The sequence below is a fragment of the Cucumis melo genome, chromosome 10 (genome assembly GCF_025177605.1).
Source record: "Cucumis melo cultivar AY chromosome 10, USDA_Cmelo_AY_1.0, whole genome shotgun sequence".
Classification (NCBI taxonomy): domain Eukaryota; kingdom Viridiplantae; phylum Streptophyta; class Magnoliopsida; order Cucurbitales; family Cucurbitaceae; genus Cucumis; species Cucumis melo.
In genome coordinates this window covers 22,907,646-22,930,478 of record NC_066866.1, presented here as the reverse complement: position 1 = coordinate 22,930,478, position 22,833 = coordinate 22,907,646, and the positions used below count along the sequence as shown (strand labels likewise).

The following is a 22,833-nucleotide window of genomic DNA, read 5'->3' as shown; positions in this document are numbered from 1 at the left end:
GCGGCTCAACTGATGCAGACAACTAACAAAATGCAGTAGAAGGCGGACGATTGAAAAAACGTGACGAAAGGCAGACGACTGACGAAACACGGCAGAAGGTGGACAACTGACGAGACGGGCGGCGAAGAACAGACGGAAATACAGATGCGGCATAAATGAAACCAAAATGGGGACGGGCAACAACGAATAGACGGACGGTACGGTCATGAGCGTCGATAATCGGCTTGTGGCTTGCTGCGGTCGACAACAAGAAGGATGGGTGGCTGCCGAACGGAGAAAGGCGACAAACTAGATTGGGTTTTAGGGTTTTTAGGGTTTCACAATGAAGAAGATGAAGTGCACAACTCCCCATGAAGCCTATTTAAATAATAATAATATAAATTATTATTTCTTTTTCTTTTTCCTTTTCCTTTTCCAAATAAACCAACTCCTTCTCTCTCTTCAATAACTCTTCGTACGAAATCACACATTTATCTTGGGAAATTGCCAAAAATAGGTTAAAAAAAGAGATTTAAATGAATTTTGGGACAAGTTTTTAAAAGAAAGACTTTTAGGACAATTTGGGTGTGAATAGACAAAAATGCCCTTCCTTTCCTTTCCCTCTTCCACGTTGCTTTCCCTTCTCTGATTCGTTCTCTTTCGCGTATAGTTCCGTTTCCCTTCTCTTTTCTTTCGTGTAGAACACTTGAACCTACTCCGGCCATCGTCAGTTGTTCATCGTCACTTGCCCATCGTCGCTTGCCCATCGTCGTTTGCCCTTCGTCGCTTGCCCTTCGTCGCTTGCCCTTCGTCGGTCGTTGTCCAGTGCATTTCGTCGCTCCTATTCGGACCATTCAATCAACTTCGAGCGTCTTATTTAGGTGAGTTTCATGTATAACCGATTTTCAATTTATCTGCTGTAAGTAAATGTTTGTTAGGGTATTTGGTGCTATTTTCATCCGTAATTGTCTGGTTTTTGGAATTGGACTTATTTGCCGTAAATTAGTTTAGTCAAATTTTGGTTTTAGGTTCTTAGAAAGTTCAATGTTCAATGGCTAGTGAAAAATGAATTGAACTAGAGGATGAGGATTTAGTTGGATCAAATAGAGGAGGAGTAAGCAATAGGAATAGAAGGAATTAAGGTTTTTTTTTTTTATCTCGCATTTTTTTTTTATCTCGCACTTATCTCGCACGTATCTCGCACGTTCCAAACTTTCACTATTTATTTCAAAATCAACTTGGTACACCTCCTAATCCATTTAGAGCTATTCTTTGCATGTTTAGTAACTCTCTTAGGCCCTCATGCTTTATCTCGCACGTATCTCGCACGTATCTCGCACACATCTCGCACGTTCCGAACTTTCACTATTTATTTCAAAATCAACTTGGTACACCTCCTAATCCATTTAGAGCTATTCTTTGCATGTTTAGTAACTCTCTTAGGCCCTCATGCTTTATCTCGCACGTATCTCGCACACATCTCGCACGTATCTCGCACACATCTCGCACACATCTCGCACGTTCCAAACTTCCACTATTTATTTCAAAATCAAATTGGTACACCTCCTAATTCATTTCTTTACATCTTGCACGCATTTTGTAGGTTCTTAAGTTCAAATCAATTTTTTAAGATACAAAAGTACTTAAGGTAGTTTAAGGATGGCACATGTTCGGATTTTAGTGCGTCACGGTGGTGAATGGGATGAGGGACGAAGAAAATATGAAGGAGGAGTGTTAAAAGGCATTGTTGTCCCTAAAGAAATAACACACAAAGATTTACAGTCTGAACTATATGACCTTGCAGAAGTTGACCCTACAAAGTTTGACATAAAGATAAGATGTATATATGAGATCAAAGGGGAAAAGGAAGCTCCTCCATTTGAGTTAAGCAATGACCGTGATTTGAAGTTTTATATTCTTAGTGAAAATCCATTGGAGGTCCCCCTATACCTATCGTTTGAGCCTACAAGCAATCGAAGCATGAAAGTGTTAAACAAAGATTACAATTCAGTATCTGGGAGCAACCAAGTTCAAAATTTAAACCCTCATCCTCCTCCAATTGGAATGGATAGATTAGATGAGAATGAAGTTGATATTGGTGAAGTCGAGGGTGGCTTGTGTCATAACATGATAGGGACCAATTCGGCTATATGGGAATCATATGAGTCATATCATTCAATAGATGATACTTTTACATTGGAGTCAGTTGAGATGTACAATGAATTGTTTGACATCCCAGAACAAAGAGATGCTCCTACAAAAGATTGCAAAGGAAAAGGTAAAGTTGACTACAGGTCCTCTAGTCGGAAGTTGAAGACAAAAGGAAGTGGCTGGTCGGAAGAAAGCTCTACAAGTGAAGAGTTGGATGTAGGACAAATATTTTTTTGCAAGAGAGATTTGTCAATGAGATTAAGTGTGTTGGCAATGAAAAAAAATTTTCAGTTTGTAGTAAAAAAGTCTACAAAAGAGGTTCTTTTCGTTAGATGCATCGACAACAAGTGTGGTTGGAGATTGCGAGCGGTTAGACTGAAGGATTCAAATATATTCAAGATTAAAAAGTATGTGAAAGTTCATTCATGTTCTCTTGAGTTTTTGAATCGTGACCATAGGCAAGCAAAATCTTGGGTTGTTGGAGAATTAATCAAGTCCAAATTCAAGGGGCCCGGTCGCATATACAAACCACGTGATATCATAGAAGACATGAGGCAAGACTATGGCATAAATATGAGTTATGAGAAAGCATGGCGTGCCAGAGAAAATGCATATGAACGAGTGCGAGGGTCTCCTGAAGAGTCATATAATCTTTTGCGTAGATATGGTGAAGCACTCAAATTTACAAATTCAGGTACAATATTTCACATGGAACTCGAAGATGATCGTTTCTTTAAATATCTTTTTATGGCTGTTGGTGCATGTGTTAGAGGATTCTTAAATTGCATTAGACCGGTCATAGTCATGGACGGAACATTTCTTAAGAACAAATATCGGGGTCAGTTGATAGTGGCCGTTTGTTTAGATGGTAACAATCAGATCTATCCTCTAGCCTTTGGAGTAGTTGATAGAGAAACAGATGACTCAATACAGTGGTTCTTAGAAAAATTGAAAGGTGCAATAGGGGAGGTGCCTAATCTAGGCTTTGTGACAGATCGGAAAACATGCTTCGCCAAGGGTATTTCATCAGTTTTCCCATCTGCATTCCACGGCCTTTGTGTCCAACATTTGAGTCAAAATTTGCATGATAAATATAAGAATGACACGGTTGCTACTTTGTTTTATAATGCATCGAGAACATATCGTGAATCAACGTTTGTTGAAGCGTGGAGACATCTTCTTTCATTTCCTAATGGTTCAGGGAAATATTTAAATGATGTTGGAATAGCACGATGGTCTCGTGTTCACTGCCCAGGAAGACGGTATAACATGATGACAACAAATATAGCGGAGTCCATGAATTCTATACTGAAAGAACCTAGAGATTTGCCTATTGCTTCATTCCTTGAAAATGTTCGAGCTTTGCTACAACGTTGGTTTTGGGAGCGTCGAGAAGAAGGCATTAAAGTGACGTCTACATTGACCAAATGGGCAGAGTTAGTTATTCAAAAGAAACAAGAAGGAGCTTTGACAATGAAGGTCAACCCAATTGACTGTTACCAATTTCATGTCAAAGATTTAGATAAGGAGGAGGTCGTAAACCTTCAGACTAAAGAATGCACTTGCAAGGAGTTTCAAGCTGAGCAACTACCATGCTCACATGCCATTGCTGCAGCACGGGTTCGTAATATAAATGTTTATAGTTTATGTGCTAATTATTACACTAATGAATGTTTGTTGGCTGCATATGCGGAGGCCGTCTACCCAGTTGGGAATCAGTCAGATTGGAAGACAAGCGAAGACTACGTACATATGACTGTTTTACCTCCAAAAGTAGTCAAAAGAGTTGGTCGACCGAAGAAAAAGAGGATTCCAAGTGTTGGTGAAGCTCCGAAATTGCATAAGTGTGGTCGGTGTAAACAAATAGGTCACAACAGATTAACGTGTACCAATCCAATTTCATATACCGACAAGTCGAGCATACAAGATTAGAAATTTCCCTACCAATGTACCAAGTATTACACTAATTAATGAATGTTTGTTAATGATGTGTTTTCTTAATGATTTGTCCCAACATTCTTACTTTCTGTGCGTCCAAATGGATGAAGAAGACGAAAATAACGATTGACTTATTCATTTAAGAACACAAACACTGGTTTTATGATCGTTTAAAAATAACTAAATGTTCGTTTAAAAATATGTAAACGATCGTTTAAAAATAACTAAACGATCGGTTAAGAACAACCAAACGATCGTTTGAAAACAACTAAACGATAGGTTAAACAAAACTAAACGATCGATTGGTCGAACAAAACTAAACGATCGTTTAAAACAACCAATCGATCGTTGGAAAACAACTAAACGATCCGTGAAACAAAACTAAACGATTGGTCAAACAAAACTAAACGATCGTTTAAAACAACCAATCGATACCTTGAAATTAACTAAACGATCAGTTAAACAAAACTAAACGATTGGTCGAACAAAACTAAACGATCGTTTAAAACAACCAATCGATCGTTTGAAATTAACTAAACGATCGACTATAAAAAACTAAACGATCGTTTACATAAACTAAACGATCTTTTGAAACAACGAAAGACACCCGCGAATTGTTTACAACCGCGATTCAACATTTCAAAAAAAGTATGCGAATTTACAATATTGCCCCTTTGGTAAAAACGACCGATATATATATACGTTCCGCCTTCTCACTTTTCGTTTTTCGTCACTACGCAATACACAACCGCACTGATCACACCTTCGTTTTCTCTCAGTCCATTGTTCTCTCAGACCATTTTTGTCTCAGTCCATAGTTTTCGTCAACGTTAAAAGGTATTTTCCCGAACTTTTCCTACTATAACGTTACACTTTTCCTTTGTTTATATTTCAAACGTTTCAACTTCTGTCTTCAAAAACTATCACTGTGTTCTTATATTATTATTGTGAAGCGTTTAGGGTTTCGGGTTCGACTTCTGTCTTCAATATATTATATTCATTTCAGGATGGCTGTACCTAGCGAAAAGTATTTCCCTGCCACTGTGTCATGCCAAGTGCACAAGATTGGCAGTCTTATTAAGGATAAACTGACCAAGGACCAGCTGCAAATGTTCGAAAAAACAATTTTTGGTCCATTGCTGAATGTGAACATGGTATTCAACGGCCAGTTGATCCATCATTTCTTGCTGAGGCAGATACCTGAAGACGGTAACGCAGATGGAATCTGTTTCTCGGTTTTAGGGAAGAACGTCCGTTTTACCCAAAAGGAATTCAACATCATAACTGGATTGTGGCCAACAAACAATCCATTGGAGAAAGATTGCGATAGCAAGCGACTGCAAAGTCTTCTATTCGGATCAGAAAATAAGAAAGTAATAACATGCTTGGAAATTGAGGAAATTTTCAAGAATTTTGAGTTTACAAATGATGACGATGCTGTGAAGGTCGCCTTGGCCGTCTTTATAGAAACTGTGATGGTCGGGAAGGATAAGAAAACACAGTTTGACATGGACATTTTGGGAAGAGTTGATGATGAAGAAGCATTTAAAAGCTTCGATTGGTCAACTTTCTTCTACACTCGTCTGCTCAACAGTTTAAAGACAAGTCTCCAAGGCAAAAAAGAAGCATACGAGCTGAAGAAGACACGAAGTTCCAAAGCAGTGTCATACTATAACATCAAAGGCTACGTCCTTGCTTTTCAGGTGATTTTTATTTCTTCATACACTTTAAGTAAATGCCAATTGAACATCAAAGTTTAACATATTTGTTTAAATGTTGTAGGTGTGGGCTTATGAAGTACTCTCAACCGCAAATGAGCACCTGGCCACAAGAAACAGTAAGGGATTAATCCCAAGGATATTGAGATGGAATTGTACACAAGCTCCATCTTACAAAATGCTGCAGAATAACATATTCGACAACAAAAATGTAAGTAAAACCTGTCAGTCATCGTTTAATATAATTACACAATCCAATAATACAATTACATTGCAGACTGTTGTTCAACCTAAACTCAAGATGTCAACCCAAGAGAAGGCTTTCATGGAGAGTCGAATTCGAGGGGATGATAACATGCAAATGGAGGAGGATGAATCCATTGGAGCAATGAACAACAAATCATTGGAGCAATCAGACTCATCTCCACAAAGAGAACAACTCTCACCCCAAAGGGAACAAAGTCAAACAGTGGCTGAGGAGTCTGAAATGCATCCAATCACCAAGAAGAAACATTTCAGATCAAAGAAGTCCAATGACAAAGAAGAACGAAGTCATTCAAAATCCTACAAGAAACTGAAGAAGGAAATAAAAGAAGTTCGTAAGGATTTATCCACACTGACTTCTATAGTCTGTAGGATGGATGACACAATCACAAAGCAGTCATTGGAGCTGTATGAAATGAAGCAGATGCTGGAGAGATTGGTCCAGGTAAAATTTGTTTTCATCATACATTAGATAAACGATCGTATAACTTTGATAGACGATCGTTTATCAAAGTTACTCGATCGTTTAACTTCGATAGACGATCGTTTATCAAAGTTACGCGATCGTTTACTTTTATATACACGATGGTTTAACAATACATTATTTTTTTAATTTTATGTTCGTTTTTATTTGTTTGTTAGAATCAAACTGAAAATCAAGGGAATGATCATACTGATCAGAATGACAATGAGTATGTTGTTCAAGAACAACATACTCAACAACAACCTACTGAAGAACAACATACTGAACGTCAAGAGGAAACCCAAAGGTTAACATTTCATTCATTGTTTACTAGTTTATAAATACCTAACAATTGTATTTTTTTTTCTTATTCTCATGTTTCTTCTCATTTTGTTTAGGGAACATGAAGAGGAACGTGGTAGTGATATAAGCATAGACGGTAGGGATGCAGACTTGCTAATGACTATAAGAGATATATCGGATAGTCTAAGTCATCAAATTCAGAAAGAATCAGACCTGCCACAGATGATTACTACCCTTCCATATGTGAGCCAACCTCTTGCACTTTGTGAATTGGCTCCAATGGATCAAACTGTACAAATTGTAAATGAAGAATCTCAACTGGTATGTATACACAACAAATTTGTAGTCGTTTGAATGAATAGTTTGTTACTTGTTTAATACGATTACATTGCAGGAAACAACAAAAAAACAGGTTGAGATGAAAAAAAATGATGAAGCAGTTACTTTGGTTGAAAAAGAACCAGTAACTGTGCCTGATAAAGATGTGGAAGAAAAACCAATAAAGAGAAGAAAGCTATGTAAAATAGCAAATAAAGAGGTGCAACATGAAGATGAACAAGGTAATCCACCCACAACATCTGCTCAGATCATATCAGTATCTACAACACCTGTCCCAGATGTGGAAATCAGAGAAGTAGATCCATATAATCCGATGTGGAAAGTGGATCCAAAATTATGGAAGGAATACTTGCAATGGAAAAAATCAAGAAAAACAACCCATGAAGAAAGGAAAGTAGTCTCCACAACCAGAAAGAAAGACTTTTTCAGACAGCTTGAAGAAAACACATGGGTACATGGAGACGTAAGTACTCTTCCCAAACGATCGCTTATATTTGATATACGATCGCTTCTATTAACTAAACGATCGCTTCTATTAACTAAACGATCGTTAAGTTAATATTACACGATCGCTTACTACGTAAACGATCACATGTACATTTCTTATGCGATCGCTTATCCTCTCCTTTCATTCATTAAACGATCGTTTATTTTTTCTTTGTAGACATTGGATCTGCTATTCGCCCACTTGCAGAATAAAATGTTGCATCTCAAGCACCATTGCAAGCGTTCTTTTAGAATATTACATTCCTCTTTTCTGGTAAGTTGTTATTCTTTAATTTTTTTTTTTGTATACAAGTTAAACTGCATCATTATATTCTGATTAAATTTTGACTTGTTCTTGAAGACTGGAATCAATAAACCAGACTGCATTGTTTGGAACCACATTTTTGATACTCATCTGGTGACACCAGATAATAAGAAAGCTGAATGGACAGACCCAACAGCACACCTAAGTATATGGACAGAAAAAGATGTCGAATACTATTTCAACACTGCTGTTGGTGATTACAACGACATACCAGGGTGGGGAGATGTCAACTACGTGATTACCTGCATCAACATAAAAGAACACTGGTTGGCTATTGCAGCTGATATGAGAAAATGCAGGATCTACGTGTTCGACTCAATGCCAAATTATGTTGAGCAGAAACTTGTTGATGAAGCTCTTCAAATGCCTGCACGATGCATTGCCTCACTCGCGATTGCAATTGGAGTCAACCTCCATTCAGATCGTTTCACATATGGCCCTTGGCCAATACGCAGATCGAAGGCCACATTACAGAAAGGGCGTTCATTGGATTGTGGAATTTTCTGTACCAAATTTGTTGAATGCCTTGTAACTGCTAGTGACCTTGGTTGTCTAACTGTGCCAAACATGAAACTGTTTAGACAACAATATGTGCTGGAACTTTGGGCCAATAAATACTTTTGTTAATATTTGTATTCGTTTATATAATTTTTTTATGTAATTTTTATAGAGAGAATAACATATTATAATTTTAAACTTTGTTATAAAATAAATACTTTGTGATATTTTCAATTAAACGCGACCAAAATTGAGAAAGAATATTTGAGTTAATATTTGTATTCGTTTAGATACATATCACAAAATATTCGTGTAGAGAAATACTCATCGCGCACATATGTATAAACGATCTTCTTAATAAACGATGTCTAAACGATCTTCTTAATAAATGTCAAAATATTAAGCGATCGTTTAGTAAAGTCTAAACGATCGTTTGGTAAAGTCTAAACGATCGTTCGGTAAGTGTAAACGATCTTCTTAATAAACTATGTCTAAACGATCTTCTTAATAAACGTCAAAATATTAAGCGATCGTTTAGTAAAGTCTAAACGATCGTTTGGTAAAGTCTAAACGATCGTTTGGTACAGTCTAAACGATCGTTTGGTAAAGTCTAAACGATATTCTTAAAATCATAAAAAAATTCAGCGATCGTTTAGCTACAAGTAGTTTTGCAACATAGAGAATAATCGATACTACTAATTGAAATGCAACATACACAATAATAGAACAGCCAATTGATACTTGTGATTTATGTTAATATTTCAATACATAGGAGTGTTGGTCCATACTTGAAATGCTAATTGTTTTCTAAAGTATGACATGTTTTCTTGACATAATGTATCTAAACCAACACCAGCAGCTATGTACTCAAAATACTTAATTGCGAATACGCCACAATCACAATTATTTCGTTGAAGTGGAATTGGGTCAACAATGACAACTGGCCAAGGTTCCTTGTATGTCGATGATCTACCTCTCCTATCAAAGAAGCCAGTACTATCTAACAACTTTGGCACCAACTGTCGAATGGGCAGTAATATGTTTGTCATCTCTTCGGCAGTTGTAAGTGACGGAAGCGAATCCCATACCTTCACTTGACAACTTACCAAATCCAAGCATAATAGAACCCAATGGTTGCCATGGACATTGAATGGAGAGTAAACGTAATCAACACTTGCCCAAGGATCTTGGAAGTCCACTTTTGACCCGACAACATAGTCAACCAACCTATACTCTTCGTCCCAGTCAAACGGGCGATTCTCTTTAATACATTCTTTGTATAGGGGCCACTTCGAAACTAAAATGCGCTGCAAAGAAAAACATACAAACGCAAATATCAGACCGAAAGACAAATATCAAACGCAAATACATACATAAAGTAACGAGACGATTACAAACCATAAAGATTGTGTCCGCAGTTGTGAAGTTCTGAGAAGAAGGTATCCCGGCTGCCTTAATCTTCAAGCGAATGAAAAGAAAAAGTGCATCCAAATGCTAATACAAACAAAAGTAAGCAGTAAATGTATAGAACCATAACAATGATAAAATTATAATTGCATAAATGATAAGATAATCCCATACCTCATCCGACAACCACCGGCGACACATAAACAAGTCTCTGAAAAAAGCCTTCGATTTTTTCCCATGAAAGGTTTCACGCAGCTCATCGTCTGTACGCTTGTCTGTAATCCACGCTCGAAGTCTATCTAAATGGACGTCAAGTATTTTGTGCATAGGATCATAAACAATTGCTTCAGACTCAGAGGTGCTGGTGGTTGATGTCAGAGACCGTTTAGGTAGAGTTGTGAATGGGGTTGATAGGTAAACACTTGCACGCTTCCTACGGGCGGGCCGAACGTGTGGTCGTTGAGTGAGAAATGGTTCTATCTCTATGACGTCCTCATCGTCAACGACATCTATTGGCTCCTCTAAACCAATATCAACCTTCTTCTCCAACACATCTTCGTCACCCTATGGAAGCTCATAATGCATTAGTGTATATAATGATAGAAATTAAACATCAATATTAGCATGAACATGGAACCAAACCTTCTTTTTAACTTCAATGTGTTCATCCTCCAAGCCTTCGGACACCTTGTGGTCCCCTTCGTCACCCTATGGAACCTCAAAATGAATTAGCGAGAACATGGTTACCAAATATGAAACAACTAACGTGAATACACTTAACAGTTTCATTCCTAACCTTTCTTTGAAGTCCAATGTGCTTCAATATGGTTGACATCAGGCCCTTCAATTCGTCAATATCGGATTTTATAGTATTAAGTTGGCCTTCAACAACCGCTACTCGATCTTGGAGATTTCGAATAGCCTTTTTCATCTTAATCTTGGACTTCTGTTTCTTACTCTTTTTCAACTCATCTTCATCGTTAACAACTTCTCGTACTCTTTTTGAACCACCATTCTTCGACTGAATAATGGTAGATGAGCGGAAGTTTTCAAAAAGTTCACCTGAAGCAATTTTCAATTGCTCCTCTTCAGGTGTCATCTCAATGACCGCCTTAATTATAAACTGCAAATAGAAAAAGGCAAATGTATTTAGGACAAAGAAATAAGCACAAAATCACGCGATCCTTAAGTAAGTTACTATTGCTTGCTACTTACCATTGGCGAGTCAAACACCTGGCTTATAGTTTGGGACTTTGGTGATTGTTGGCACACCCACCTCAGCATTCGTGGTATGGCATGATCGTTTACTTTATCTACACCACATCCAATGATGGTTGGTATAGACTCATATGCCCAAACCTATTCCACATTTGACAAACAAGTTTAGAAAGTGCCACAAGATATATATAGATATATAAACAAGTGGTTATACAATCGTTTCAAAACAACTATACGATCATTTAACATAACTAAACGATCGTTAAAAAGAACTAAACGATCGTTAAAATAACTAAACGATCGTTTAAAATAACTAAACGATCGTTTAAAATAACTAAACGATCGTTTAAAATAACTAAACGATCGTTTCAAATAACTAAACGATCGTTTCAAATAACTAAACGATCTTTTTAAAGTTTTGAAGTAAGAAGTAAGAAGTCAAATACCTGTAATGCATGCGGAAATCCATTGATAGTATATTTTTTTGTCTGTGTTGATTTCTTCTTTCCCTTGGCATATTGCTTGTCCAAGGCTCTTTTCAATGCACTTAGCGTGCGTACAAAAACAATCCGACCCCAATCATAATTATTAAATGAATTCCAATCATCAGCAATCTTCAAAAAACCAATGTCCACTTTGGTTCGCCTATCTTTTCCCAACAAAGATATCTCTATAAAGTAGACTAAAGCTAATTTGACGATATCATCGTCATCACCCTCGTATTCCAAAAATATATCTTCTAAGTCGCTAACGTAAACACAGTCCTTGTCTTTGAAAAACTTCTCCAACAGTCGACTGTTCCCACCCAACTGAATATAGTCCTCTTTAGGACCCCATAGTCCAGTTACGATGTTAAACTCTCTCCTACCGAAAGTACAAACAACGCCCCCTAGTAGGAAACTTATAGAATCCTTTCCTTCATCTTCCACCTCCCTTAACAGTAAGTAGTGGATGAGTGGCCCATTGAAGACAATATTTAGGTCCAAAAAGTGCCCAAACTTTGTTTTCCTAAATAAGGCTAATTGATCGGGTTTGAGTTTGGCCTTAATATTATGTGTTGTCTTTTCCAAATGAGACAAACAGCTTACTAGGGAATAAAAATGATGGGAAGGATTAATCTTGTAGAAGGGTCCGTCGGTCGATGTTGAAGTCGATGTCATGATTCAAGCCAAGAAAAAGCAAATATATTGAAAATGGGTTACAGATAAAACTCACTGAAATAAGAGAACACGCTCAAAGTTGATTCTTAGGTTCGAAAAGGAGAAGCGACGAAATGCACTGGAGGACCGACGACAGACGAACAGTCGGAGTATCTTCGAAGAGCAGAGCGGGAAATTTGAAAAGCCAAAGAAAGGAGATGTTTTTTTTTTTTTACTTCAGGTGTTCTATGCGAAAGAGAAGGGAAAGCGAACGTGGGTAGGCGAAACAATCAATAGAGAGCGATAGAAATTTAATGAAGGGCATTTTTGTCTATTCACACCCAAATTGTCCTAAAAGTCTTTCTTTTGAAAACTTGTCCCAAAATTCATTTAAATCTCTTTTTTTAACCTATTTTTGGCAATTTCCCATTTATCTTCTTTTATTCTTCTCCAAAAAATAACTATATCTTTTCTAAAAAAATTATATTATTCTCGATAATATAATTATCCTTATCTTATTCACAATTTAATTAATTATATACATACATACATACATACATACATACAATATATACATATATACATACATACAATATATACATATATACATACATAGAACAAAGTATGTATACATTATATATATGGGGTCTTTTCAAAAATATAAAAAAGCGACAAAGTATTTATACTGTATAGAACAAGTTCAAAAATGAAAAAAGCCTAAAGGCCTAACATGTAAAATACCAAAAATGTCCCGTCAACAATGCGCGTAATATATTTGGTAACACGATTTGGTACACGATCGTTTAGATTTGCTTTTCCAATTCTATCATTTAATTTGTTACATGATCGTTTAATTAATTGGGTTACACGTTCGTTTAGATTTAACTACATGATCCTTTAGATTTGGCTACAGATCATTTAGATTTGGGGTTCGAAATCTAAACGATTTTTTTTTCAAAATTTGGTATACGATCATTTAGATTTGGCTACACGATCGTTTAGATTTGGGTTCAAAATTTGGTATACGATCGTTTAGATTTGGTTACACGATTGTTTAGATTTCAATGATTTTTTTATTCAAAATTTGGTATAAACGATTTTTCAATATTCTTTATACACAATCTTTTAATTTTGGTTACCCTAATTTAAATGTCTAACCAATTTTTTCAAGATTCTTATACACCATCAGATTTGGTTACCTAATCGAAACGTAAAAAAAGAAAAGAAGAAAGACGATACGATGCATGCAGTGAATGGAAAAAAAAAGAGGAAGAAAGACATGCACACATCTAAAAAGAGAGAGAAAAACAGGAAATACGATATAAAGAAATAGATTTGGTTACCCAAATCTAAAAAATAAATAAAAAACGGAAGAAATCGCAGCTAAAAAAGAAGAGTACAGAGGAAGATGATAAAAAACTCCCAGATAGGTGAAAAAGATGGAAGAGCAAACCTGAAATATTTAAATAAATGACTAACTTTATGGACTTTGTTACATTGGCCATAAATATTTACCAGTTTGTTATATTTAGGAAAGTTTCCCTATATATATATATATATAATTAATTAATTATAATTTCCTCAACTTCACCAAATATAAATCCACCAATCACAGTTCACTTAAACCAAATATTTCCACTAAAACTTCCAAATTTCAAATAATTAATTAAATATTTTGCAAAAATATCTAATTAATTCTAATTTCTACAAAGTCAAATAATTTCAACAATTAATTTTAAGTAACACCAAAATTTTTTGACATAACCAAAGTTAAACTTAAGACAATTAAAATTAAAATTAGTAGTTTAGTTTGTGACGTTACATTAAAGACCCGCTCCTTATACTAAGTTGAGGACTTTGCTTTAAAAGAAAAGAAATAAAATTTATTTAAAGTAAATAGAAAATAAAACCAAAACTGCGAATTGTTGTTAAAATCATAAATAGAATGTACGAAAGTAAAATTAAAACAAAATCCTATCTCGGGCTGTACTAGTTTATAAGGGAAAGAAAAACAAGGAAATAAATAAAATAGAATAAAATGAAAGTAAATATCAACTCTAAATTTGACATATGACGTAAGCGGAAGCAAACATGTCCCTATGGCTTGCCACGGTCACTTCTGGTCATTCGCCAGCTTGCCTTTGCTTTTACCTATACCTCTGCCTGAAAAAGTAGAAATAGAAAGAGTGAGTATAAAAATACACTCAGTAAGGGACCCACTACTAGTCTCGCTAGGTGTCTGTTAGCTTCCTATTAGAGTTCTGAAGAGTGGTACCCCTGAACTGACACGTTTCCTAACACGTGCAATCTGTGATCCCGTAGGGACAAGCTGGTCTTTGATGAACCCAAAGGAACACTTAAGACGATCGAGCTGTGAGTGATTCCGTCGAATCACTTAGATCATGTCTGTGTTAATGTCGATGTCAGATTGGTATGTGATCCCATAAGGACAAGCAGTCATAAGTGTGAGTGATCCCGTCGAATCGCTCAAATTATGTCTATGTCAATGTCAATGTCAGACTGGTGGTCCCGTTGGACTACACAATCATAACCATTCATATGTGCGGTTTCTTTAAATTAGACTCGAGGGTCTAGTAGTAGAATCTCTTACCTGGAGATTAGCTCGGTCGAAATCTACAGCAAAATAACACACTTCCCAAGCAACAAAGTCCTAATAATTAGAAAACACTAATTTACATAACTTAACCATCAAACGACTAAGGACCCAAGAATTCAGTCGAAATAACTTACCCGAGGTCGAGGTTGCAACAAATTAGCCCTTAACTGGAGAAATCCCACGCTTCAAATTCACTTGGTCCAAACTGTCCTTTACGAGAAATAATTTAAGTTAATCCAAAATTAAATTATTTAGGGTCCAAAAACTATGATTTGTTGGGAATTAACCAAAACTCAAACAAAACATACCAAAAATAGGTGAAAAATGTCAAAAATAGGCTAAATGGCTAAAAAATAGCTTGGTGGCTCGGCTAGGTGGTAGAAATGGCTCACGGATGGGCGACTCAGCTAAATCTTACACGGATCGGCTTGGAGAAACCCAACTCGGGCGGTTGGAAGGAGCAAGTTGGCTGGGCGCTGGGAGATACTGCTCGACTCTACGGGCATGCACGACTTGGAGGAACGACCGGCTTGAAACACGTATGTAGCTTAACTTTTCAACGACTTCCGACGCGGCTCGCAACTGGTAGAGCTCTAATGGCTGGCGACGACGGCTCGACGACGGCTGAAGGAAGGCTCGAGCGGACGACTGCTATAACAAGGCTCGACTTGGGTTCCACGATGAGACAGCAGCGACGGCCGATGATTGGTGATGGAGGAGATGAATGTGACGACTTGAGATCCACTCCCCGCGGCGATCAGACGAATAAGGCAGTGGCAAAGTGAGAGCGACGGAGCGGCAGCGGCGGGGTGGATTAGAGTTAGGGTTTTCCTCTCTTCTCTTCCTTTGTGAAGAAGATGATAGAGCATTAAATGCTCACATCCCAATACCCTATTTAAATAAATAATAAAAAAACATTATTTCCCTTTCCTTTTCCTATTTTAATCCAACCAAAACAAACATTCTCTCTCCTCAACCAACCAATCACCTTTATCTCCTATAGATATCTTTTCATAAATAATAATATTATTTTCATAATACAATTAATAAATCCTTAAATCCAATAATACACCTAAACAGAATTAAATCAACCCAACTTAATTAACCAATTAGATATTTCTCCAAAATATCTAAAATTTCTACTTCCCCCAAACCAATTACTTCAAGAAAAAAAATTAAATAACACCCAAAATTCAAAATTAATCTTAAGATAACTAATCAAATTTTGGGGCGTTACAAGATTGGAGTAGCCAAATCTAAATGATTGTGTAAAAAAAAATAAACGAACGTGTAGATAAATCTAAACGATCGTGTACAAAAAGAATTTTAAAAAATCGTTTAGCTAAATCTAAACCATCGTATACCAAAAAAATCTTGAAAAATAAACAATCGTGTAAACAAATGTAAACGATCGTGTACCAAAAGTATCTTGAAAAAAATTGTTTAGCTCAAATCTAAACGATCATGTAACCAAATTAAACGATAGAATTGAAAAAATAAATCGTTTAGATAAATGTCTATCCAAATCTAAACGACCAAATCTAAAGAATCATGTACCAGACAATAGCCAAATTTAAATAATCGTGTGCCAAATATATTACGTGCTTTGTTGATGGCGTGGTTAACGGGACATTTTTGGTATTTTTTGTTGTAGACTTGTGGGCTTTTTTCATTTTTGGAATTGTTTTATACAGTGTCAATATTTTGCTGCTTTGTTATATTTTTTGCAATGATTGGATTTTTAATCAAAATTTAAAAACAAAAGCTTATTTTTAAAAACTTTTTATAGTTCAGTTAAAAACTATTTTTATTCTCAAACTTCGATAAAAGTAACAATTTAGTCCCCTAACTCTAGTTTGTAATGATTTTAATTTCTATATTTTTTATTTTGTACTAGTTTAGTTCATAAACTTTGGTAAACAATAATTTAGTCTTTGTATTTTGAAGTTTGTAACAATTTAATTTCCAACAGAAAAAAATCATCAAATTTTAAAATTGTTACAAAATTTTGATTTCAACCCGATTATTACATTGTAAAGTTAGATGACTAAATTGTTATAAAATTGAAAGTTAAAAGACTTATCGTTACAAATAGAAATCAAGGACTAGATTGTTATTTCCATAAAAGTTTATAGACCAAAAGTGATTTTTAATCTTAAAATTTTCAAATTTTGATTTGGTTTTTTAAAAGACCTGTAATGGAATTTTTTTTATGAAATTAGTATACTCTAACAAAACATATAAAGCTTCGATTGTGATTGAATATTCTAAATTTTAGTTACCAAATAACAAAACATCAAATAGATATCAAATAGACTTTAAATTTTAGTTTTTCAATATTTAGAAATTAAATTGAAGCATTTAGTGAAATGGTGAGTCAAATTTGTTGGGATAAAACCTCCCAATCTTATTAAAAAAACAATAGAGAAATTAAAGAAAGCTTCCAGTTCGAAGAAGAAAAACCAACAAGAAAGAAACCTATTAGGTAAAAAATCGCTACAATCACAAATAATTCTTTCTTGACCTCCATTACAAGAACACTCTCAAAGTTTTTGCCATTCTCACCTTTTACTCACTCTCCAACTAAAAATATACCTGAATTTAATTAGAGTTACCACATTAAAAAACAAAATGCTTTTAATGGGGACGATTGAAAAATCAAGTGCATAGGCTCCTTTTATATCGAATAATTTTCCTAAACTTTTTCGGTATAGAACAAGCTCATATTTTCCTAAATCTTTTTTATGTTAGACAATTGCACTTTTAATATATTGTTAGAAAACCCAACAAAAATAATAGAATCCAAAATTTTAGAGCTGATGTGCAAACAAAATTGTTCAAGTAATTAAGGTTCAAGAATGGTTGATATATATAACGTGGCAGATCTACAACTTTGAAAAATATAAAATTTCAAAAAAAAAAAAATGTGGTGTCGTAAAAAACTAAAGATTCAATCTGTTCACACGAGATTTCAGGAGAAATTTAATTCGTCGAATCGAACTTTGTATTGATTTATGTATTGTGGATACAATCTCTAATATTTACTCCTTTGATTCTTTCTCTCGAATACAAAAAATAAAATTTAGAACTTCGTGGTCTTCGATCTTCAAGAAGTTGTAGTTACAAGTCAATTCAAGCTTCAATCTTCTGAAATTCAAGGAAAGTTTGATCTTCCAAGTCTTCGATCTTTCAGAAGGATGATTTCGAGGTTGATGATAACTTGCACGTCTTGAGAGTCTTTAGAAGTTTTAGTATTCAATTCTTCAGAGCTTCGATTCTTCTTTTCAATCAAAATGAATGAGAAGGTCTCTATTTATAGAGACTCTAAATGGGCTTTAGATGAGCTTGAGTCATTTGCTTGTTGGGCGGGCTTAGTCCTGGGCCCATCTGCTTGTTAGGTTTGGGCTTGGGCCTATCTGCTTGTTGGGCTTGAGCTTGGGCCTGTTTTCTTGATAGGCTTGGGCTCAAACTCATTTGCTCGGTGGGTTTGGGCTTGGATCCATTTGCTCGGTGGGCTCGAACTTGGCCTACTTATTTGCGCAAGCTCGGGTCCAGTATTTCTTTGGCCCAATTTTTTAGGGGCTTGAACTAGGTTGGATATGAGAAAACTTGACTACCCAAATCCAATCAAATTATAATTATCTCAATTTTGCCGTGATGACGTGGCATGATTTAATTGGTCAAAATTTCCTGATCAACAAATGCCCCCTTTTCGAGATTTGTACACGTATATGGGTGGATGAATCTCGAAAATGATAAGCTGAAACAAAAAATACAAGTGATCTTGTTCTTAACTTTTGCTCCAGTTAATATGTCGAATTAATCAAACTATGCGTTTGGACATAAGTTTGATCAAAATTAAGTTTGGATACAATCCAATATCAAATTTGTAGTGAATTTTGATTTTAATTCACAATTTATTTATTTATTTTAGAATATAGCAAAAAATAAACTTGAATGAAATTGAATTTTTTTTACCAATGAATTTAATGGAAGAATTGAGACTTAACATTTATAAAATTGGAATATTGCCAATTCATCAAAATATGGATTTAAGTCAAAGTTTTTTTTTTTCATATTCTCTTAATTTGAATTTTTAGCGAATTGCCCCCTAACTTAAAATTTGAAAAGTTTGCCATTTTTTTTTACTTCATTTCAAATCCATTTATGATTTGGGATAAAATTTAAACATTCTTTTTTTATAGATGAGAAAAGAAAATTGGAGAATTTTTTTTCAAGATTTGAGGTTTTTTTTTAGGTTTAATTATGAGGAGGATATGTGGGGGATAAGGCTTGAAATTTTTTTTGATAAGGCTTGAATTTTTTTTTAACGCTAAAAAAAAAAACAGAATGTCATTATTTTTTTTCTTAATTAATCTTTAAAAAAAACAATAGAGGAGTTTTTTTTTTTTTAAATAAAGAAACAGAATATAGGAGATTAGAAATTCTCTCCTATAATCTCAGAGAATCTAACTATTTGTTAAGAAGATTTTTACTTAGTTTGTTGAAAAAAGATTTGATTTGCTGCCTTCCATCCTTTATAAATAGGGAAGAAACTTGCAAACAATATTCACAGAAATTCATCTTCTCTAACTTTTTTTTTCATTGCATATGTGTTTGATCCTCCAATTCTTTTTCTTTATTTGGGAGAGAAAAAAAAATCTGATGTGCTTCCTTTTTTTTTTCATTATTTGGAAGAAGAGGTGATAGATGAAAAAACAGATTTTTTTTTTCATTCAATTGGTAAGAAAGAGCACAGAGGGGGAAGAGAAAGGAGAGGGAGGAGAGAAAGGAAAGGAGAGGGAGAAGAGAAAGGCACGACGGGCTGAAGAAGAGAAGAAAAAACACTTTTTTTTTTTTTTTAAAATTTTGGAGAGCTTTCTTTTCTTTTCTTTTTCTTTTTCTTTTCTTTTTCTTTTCTTATTTCTTTTTTTTCTTCTATTTCTTTTCTTTTCTATATATATATAATTTTTTTTTGTTTTTTCTTTTCTTTTTCATTTTCGTTTTTTTTTCTTACTTCTTTTTCCTTTTTTTTCAATTACCTTTTCCCCTCTTTTTCACGTTTTCATCTTTTTTTTTTCAATATACATATATTTTCTTTTTACATTTTCACTTCTTTTAGTTTAGTTTTTTTTTCTTTGTTTACTTTTATTTCATTTTCATTTTTTTCTTTTTGTCCTTTTTTTTTGAACTTTTTTTTTTATAGAAAAAGTTTTCTTTTCTCTTTTTTTTTTCTTTTAAAATGTTTTGTTCTAACATTCTTTTTCAAGTTTTTTTTAATTACTTTATTTTTATAACTTTTTTTTTCTTTTCTTGTTTTTTTTTCACTCTTTTTTTAGATTCGCACCAACTTGAAGCTACCAAAGTTGACTTTTTTTTTTTGTTTTTTTTTGTAGTCTCATGCAAGTATATATGAAGTTTCCTTGATGTCCTGCTTCTTTAATGACGCCCTGTTTCTTCATCGACGCCTACGGTTTGTTCATGATAGACGATGCATGCCCTGCTGCTTCCTCGACGTCTGGGGTTTGTTCATGATAGACGATGCAACTCTATCATGACGCCCTACTCATTCATCGATGTCTGGGGTTTGTTCATGATAGACGATGCAACTCTATCATGACGCCCTACTTCTTCATCGACGCCTGGGGTTTGTTCATGATAGACGATGCAACTCTATCATGACGCCCTGCTGCTTCCTCGACATTTGGAGGTTTGTTCATGATAGATGATGCAACTCTATCATGACTCCCTACTGCTTTACCGACGTCTAGGGTTTGTTCATGATAGACGATGCAACTCTATCATGACGCCCTGCTGCTTCCTCGACGTCTGAGGTTTGTTCATGATAGACGATGCAACTCTATCATGACGCCATGTTGCTTCTTTGACATCTGGGGTTTGTTCATGATAGACGATGCAACTCTATGATGATGCCCTGCTGCTTCCTCGACGTCTGAGGTTTGTTCATGATAGACGATGCAACTCTATCATGACGCCATGCTGCTTCTTCGACGTCTGGGATTTGTTCATGATAGACGATGCAACTCTATCATGACGCCATTCTCCGTCTACTTTGCTTTTATATATTCTTTGCTCCAAGATGATGTCATCAGCGCTAACTTGCTTCTGGTGAACTTCATTTGCAGAACGATGGTTTACTTCACAGAATGATGATTGTCTGGAGTTTGACACCTTGTAGTTTTGATAGAAATCAACCAAGAGGAGATGGACTCGATTGTGTCGCATTAAAGATGAAGATCAACTACGCTGCATTAAAGATGATCATCGTGTGTGCCGCATTGAAGAGAATGATCATCTGTGCCACATTGAAGATGATGATCGCCTAGACAGCGCCACATTGAAGATGAAGATGATGACCGCCTTTGTTTCGTCGTATGAAAGATGAAGATGATGATCATTTCTACTGTGTCACGTTGAAGATAAGGATGATGACCACATTTAAGATGAAGATCGTTATCATTTCTGTTGTGCCCGTATTGAAGATAGAGATGATGGTCCATGAAGATGATGATCGTTTCTACTATAACGCATTAAAGATGAAGATGATGATTGTCTGCATCGCGCCACATTGAAGATGAAGATGAGGAATGCCTCGGCCACGCTACATTGAAAATGAAGATGAAGATGAAGATCCTCTAAGGTGCAACATGTGTGAGAAAAGGAAGATGAAGATCCTCTCGGCTGCAACACATGTGAGAAGATGAAGTTGATGATCCTCTCGGCTGTAACACATTAGAGACGATGATCTTCTTGGCTGTAACATATTTGAGACGACGATCTTTTTTGCTGCAACATATTTGAAACGATGACATTTTCGGCTGCTACACATATTTGAGACGACGATCTTCTTGGTTGTAACATATTTGAGACGACGACATTCTCGATTACAACATATTTGAGACGACGACCTTCTCGACTGCAACATATTTGAGACGATGACATTTTCGATTACAACATATATGAGACGACGGCATTCTTGGCTACAACATATTTGAGACGATGATCTTCTTAGCTGCAACATATTTAAAAACGATGATCTTCTTAGCTGCAACATATTTGAGGAGACGACCTTCGCGACGGCAACATATTAGAGACAACGACATCCTCGGCTGCAACATATATGAGACGATGACTTTCTCGCCTACAATATACTTAAGACAAAAATCTTTTTGGCGGCAACATATTTGAGACGACGATCTTCTCGGTTGTAACATGTTTGAGACGATGATCTTCTCTGCTGCAACATATTTAAGAACGACAATCTTCTCAGCTGCAACATATTTGAGGGGACGACATTCTCGACGGTAACATATTTGAGACGACGACATCCTCGGCTGCAATATATATGAGACGACGACTTTCTCGGCTACAATATACTTGTGACAAAAATCTTTTTGGCTGTAACATATTTGAGACGACGATCTTCTCGGTTGTAACATATTTGAGACGATGATCTTCTCTGCTGCAACATATTTAAGAACGACAATCTTCTCAACTGCAACATATTTGAGCAAACGACCTTCTCGGTGGCAACATATTTGAGACGACGACATCCTCGGCTGCAATATATATGAGACGACGAATTTCTCGGTTGCAACATATCTGAGACGACAACATTCTCGGCTACAATATACTTGAGACGAAGATCTTTTTGGCTGCAACATATTTGAGATGATGAAGATGAAGATCCTCTCGGCTGCAACACATGGGAGAAGATGAAGATGAAGATCCTCTCGGCTCCAATACATGTAAGAAGATGAAGATGATAAATCTCTCAGCTGCAATACATGTGAGAAGATGAAGATGAAGATCCTCTTGGCCGCAACGAATGGAAAGATCCTTGTCTGCAACATATCAAAGAGGAGTAGAGTTCGTTGGTCAACATTTTGGAGAAGAGGCGAAACCGCACCTTACGAAGGTAGACAATTAAACATCTCTGTTGTCACCAAAGAAGCCATCGAGGCGCT

General features: G+C 35.6%; 2 protein-coding genes across 3 annotated transcripts; one reads left to right on the top strand and one right to left on the bottom strand.

The window, feature by feature from the left end:
• The first annotated feature begins 4,763 nt into the window (after positions 1-4,763).
• LOC127151482 (uncharacterized) lies at positions 4,764-8,645 on the top strand. 2 transcript variants are annotated; one of them, XM_051091418.1, is made up of 9 exons: positions 4,764-4,905; positions 5,075-5,771; positions 5,851-5,997; positions 6,064-6,495; positions 6,693-6,820; positions 6,912-7,137; positions 7,211-7,618; positions 7,820-7,915; positions 8,003-8,645. In XM_051091418.1, the coding sequence occupies exons 2-9, from the start codon at positions 5,076-5,078 to the stop codon at positions 8,591-8,593; spliced, it is 2,724 nt and encodes a 907-aa protein (XP_050947375.1). In that variant the 5' UTR covers positions 4,764-4,905; position 5,075; the 3' UTR covers positions 8,594-8,645. The 2 variants fall into 2 exon arrangements, with proteins under 2 accessions (XP_050947375.1, XP_050947376.1); XM_051091419.1 differs by lacking the exon at positions 4,764-4,905 and having other exon boundaries at positions 5,074-5,771; positions 7,229-7,618.
• A 538-nt stretch (positions 8,646-9,183) lies between these two features.
• On the bottom strand, positions 9,184-10,988 carry LOC127151481 (uncharacterized). The gene is made up of 5 exons (XM_051091417.1): positions 10,668-10,988; positions 10,514-10,579; positions 10,046-10,435; positions 9,863-9,958; positions 9,184-9,771 (listed from the first exon to the last, which is right to left on the bottom strand). Exons 1-5 carry the CDS (start codon positions 10,968-10,970, stop codon positions 9,226-9,228), a joined length of 1,401 nt encoding a protein of 466 aa, XP_050947374.1. The 5' UTR covers positions 10,971-10,988; the 3' UTR covers positions 9,184-9,225.
• Between the last annotated feature and the right edge of the window lie 11,845 nt (positions 10,989-22,833).

Excerpts from the sequence above, each read along its gene's own strand:
- LOC127151482 (XM_051091418.1), top strand. The coding sequence starts at position 5,076 with ATGGCTGTACCTAGCGAAAAGTATTTCCCTGCCACTGTGTCATGCCAA. Across the intron at positions 7,138-7,210 it reads TAAATGAAGAATCTCAACTG|GAAACAACAAAAAAACAGGT; the intron begins GTATGTATACAC and ends ATTACATTGCAG. Across the intron at positions 7,916-8,002 it reads TATTACATTCCTCTTTTCTG|ACTGGAATCAATAAACCAGA; the intron begins GTAAGTTGTTAT and ends TTGTTCTTGAAG.
- LOC127151481 (XM_051091417.1), bottom strand. The coding sequence starts at position 10,970 with ATGACACCTGAAGAGGAGCAATTGAAAATTGCTTCAGGTGAACTTTTT. Across the intron at positions 10,580-10,667 it reads ACATTGGACTTCAAAGAAAG|GGTGACGAAGGGGACCACAA; the intron begins GTTAGGAATGAA and ends GAGGTTCCATAG. Across the intron at positions 10,436-10,513 it reads ACATTGAAGTTAAAAAGAAG|GGTGACGAAGATGTGTTGGA; the intron begins GTTTGGTTCCAT and ends GAGCTTCCATAG.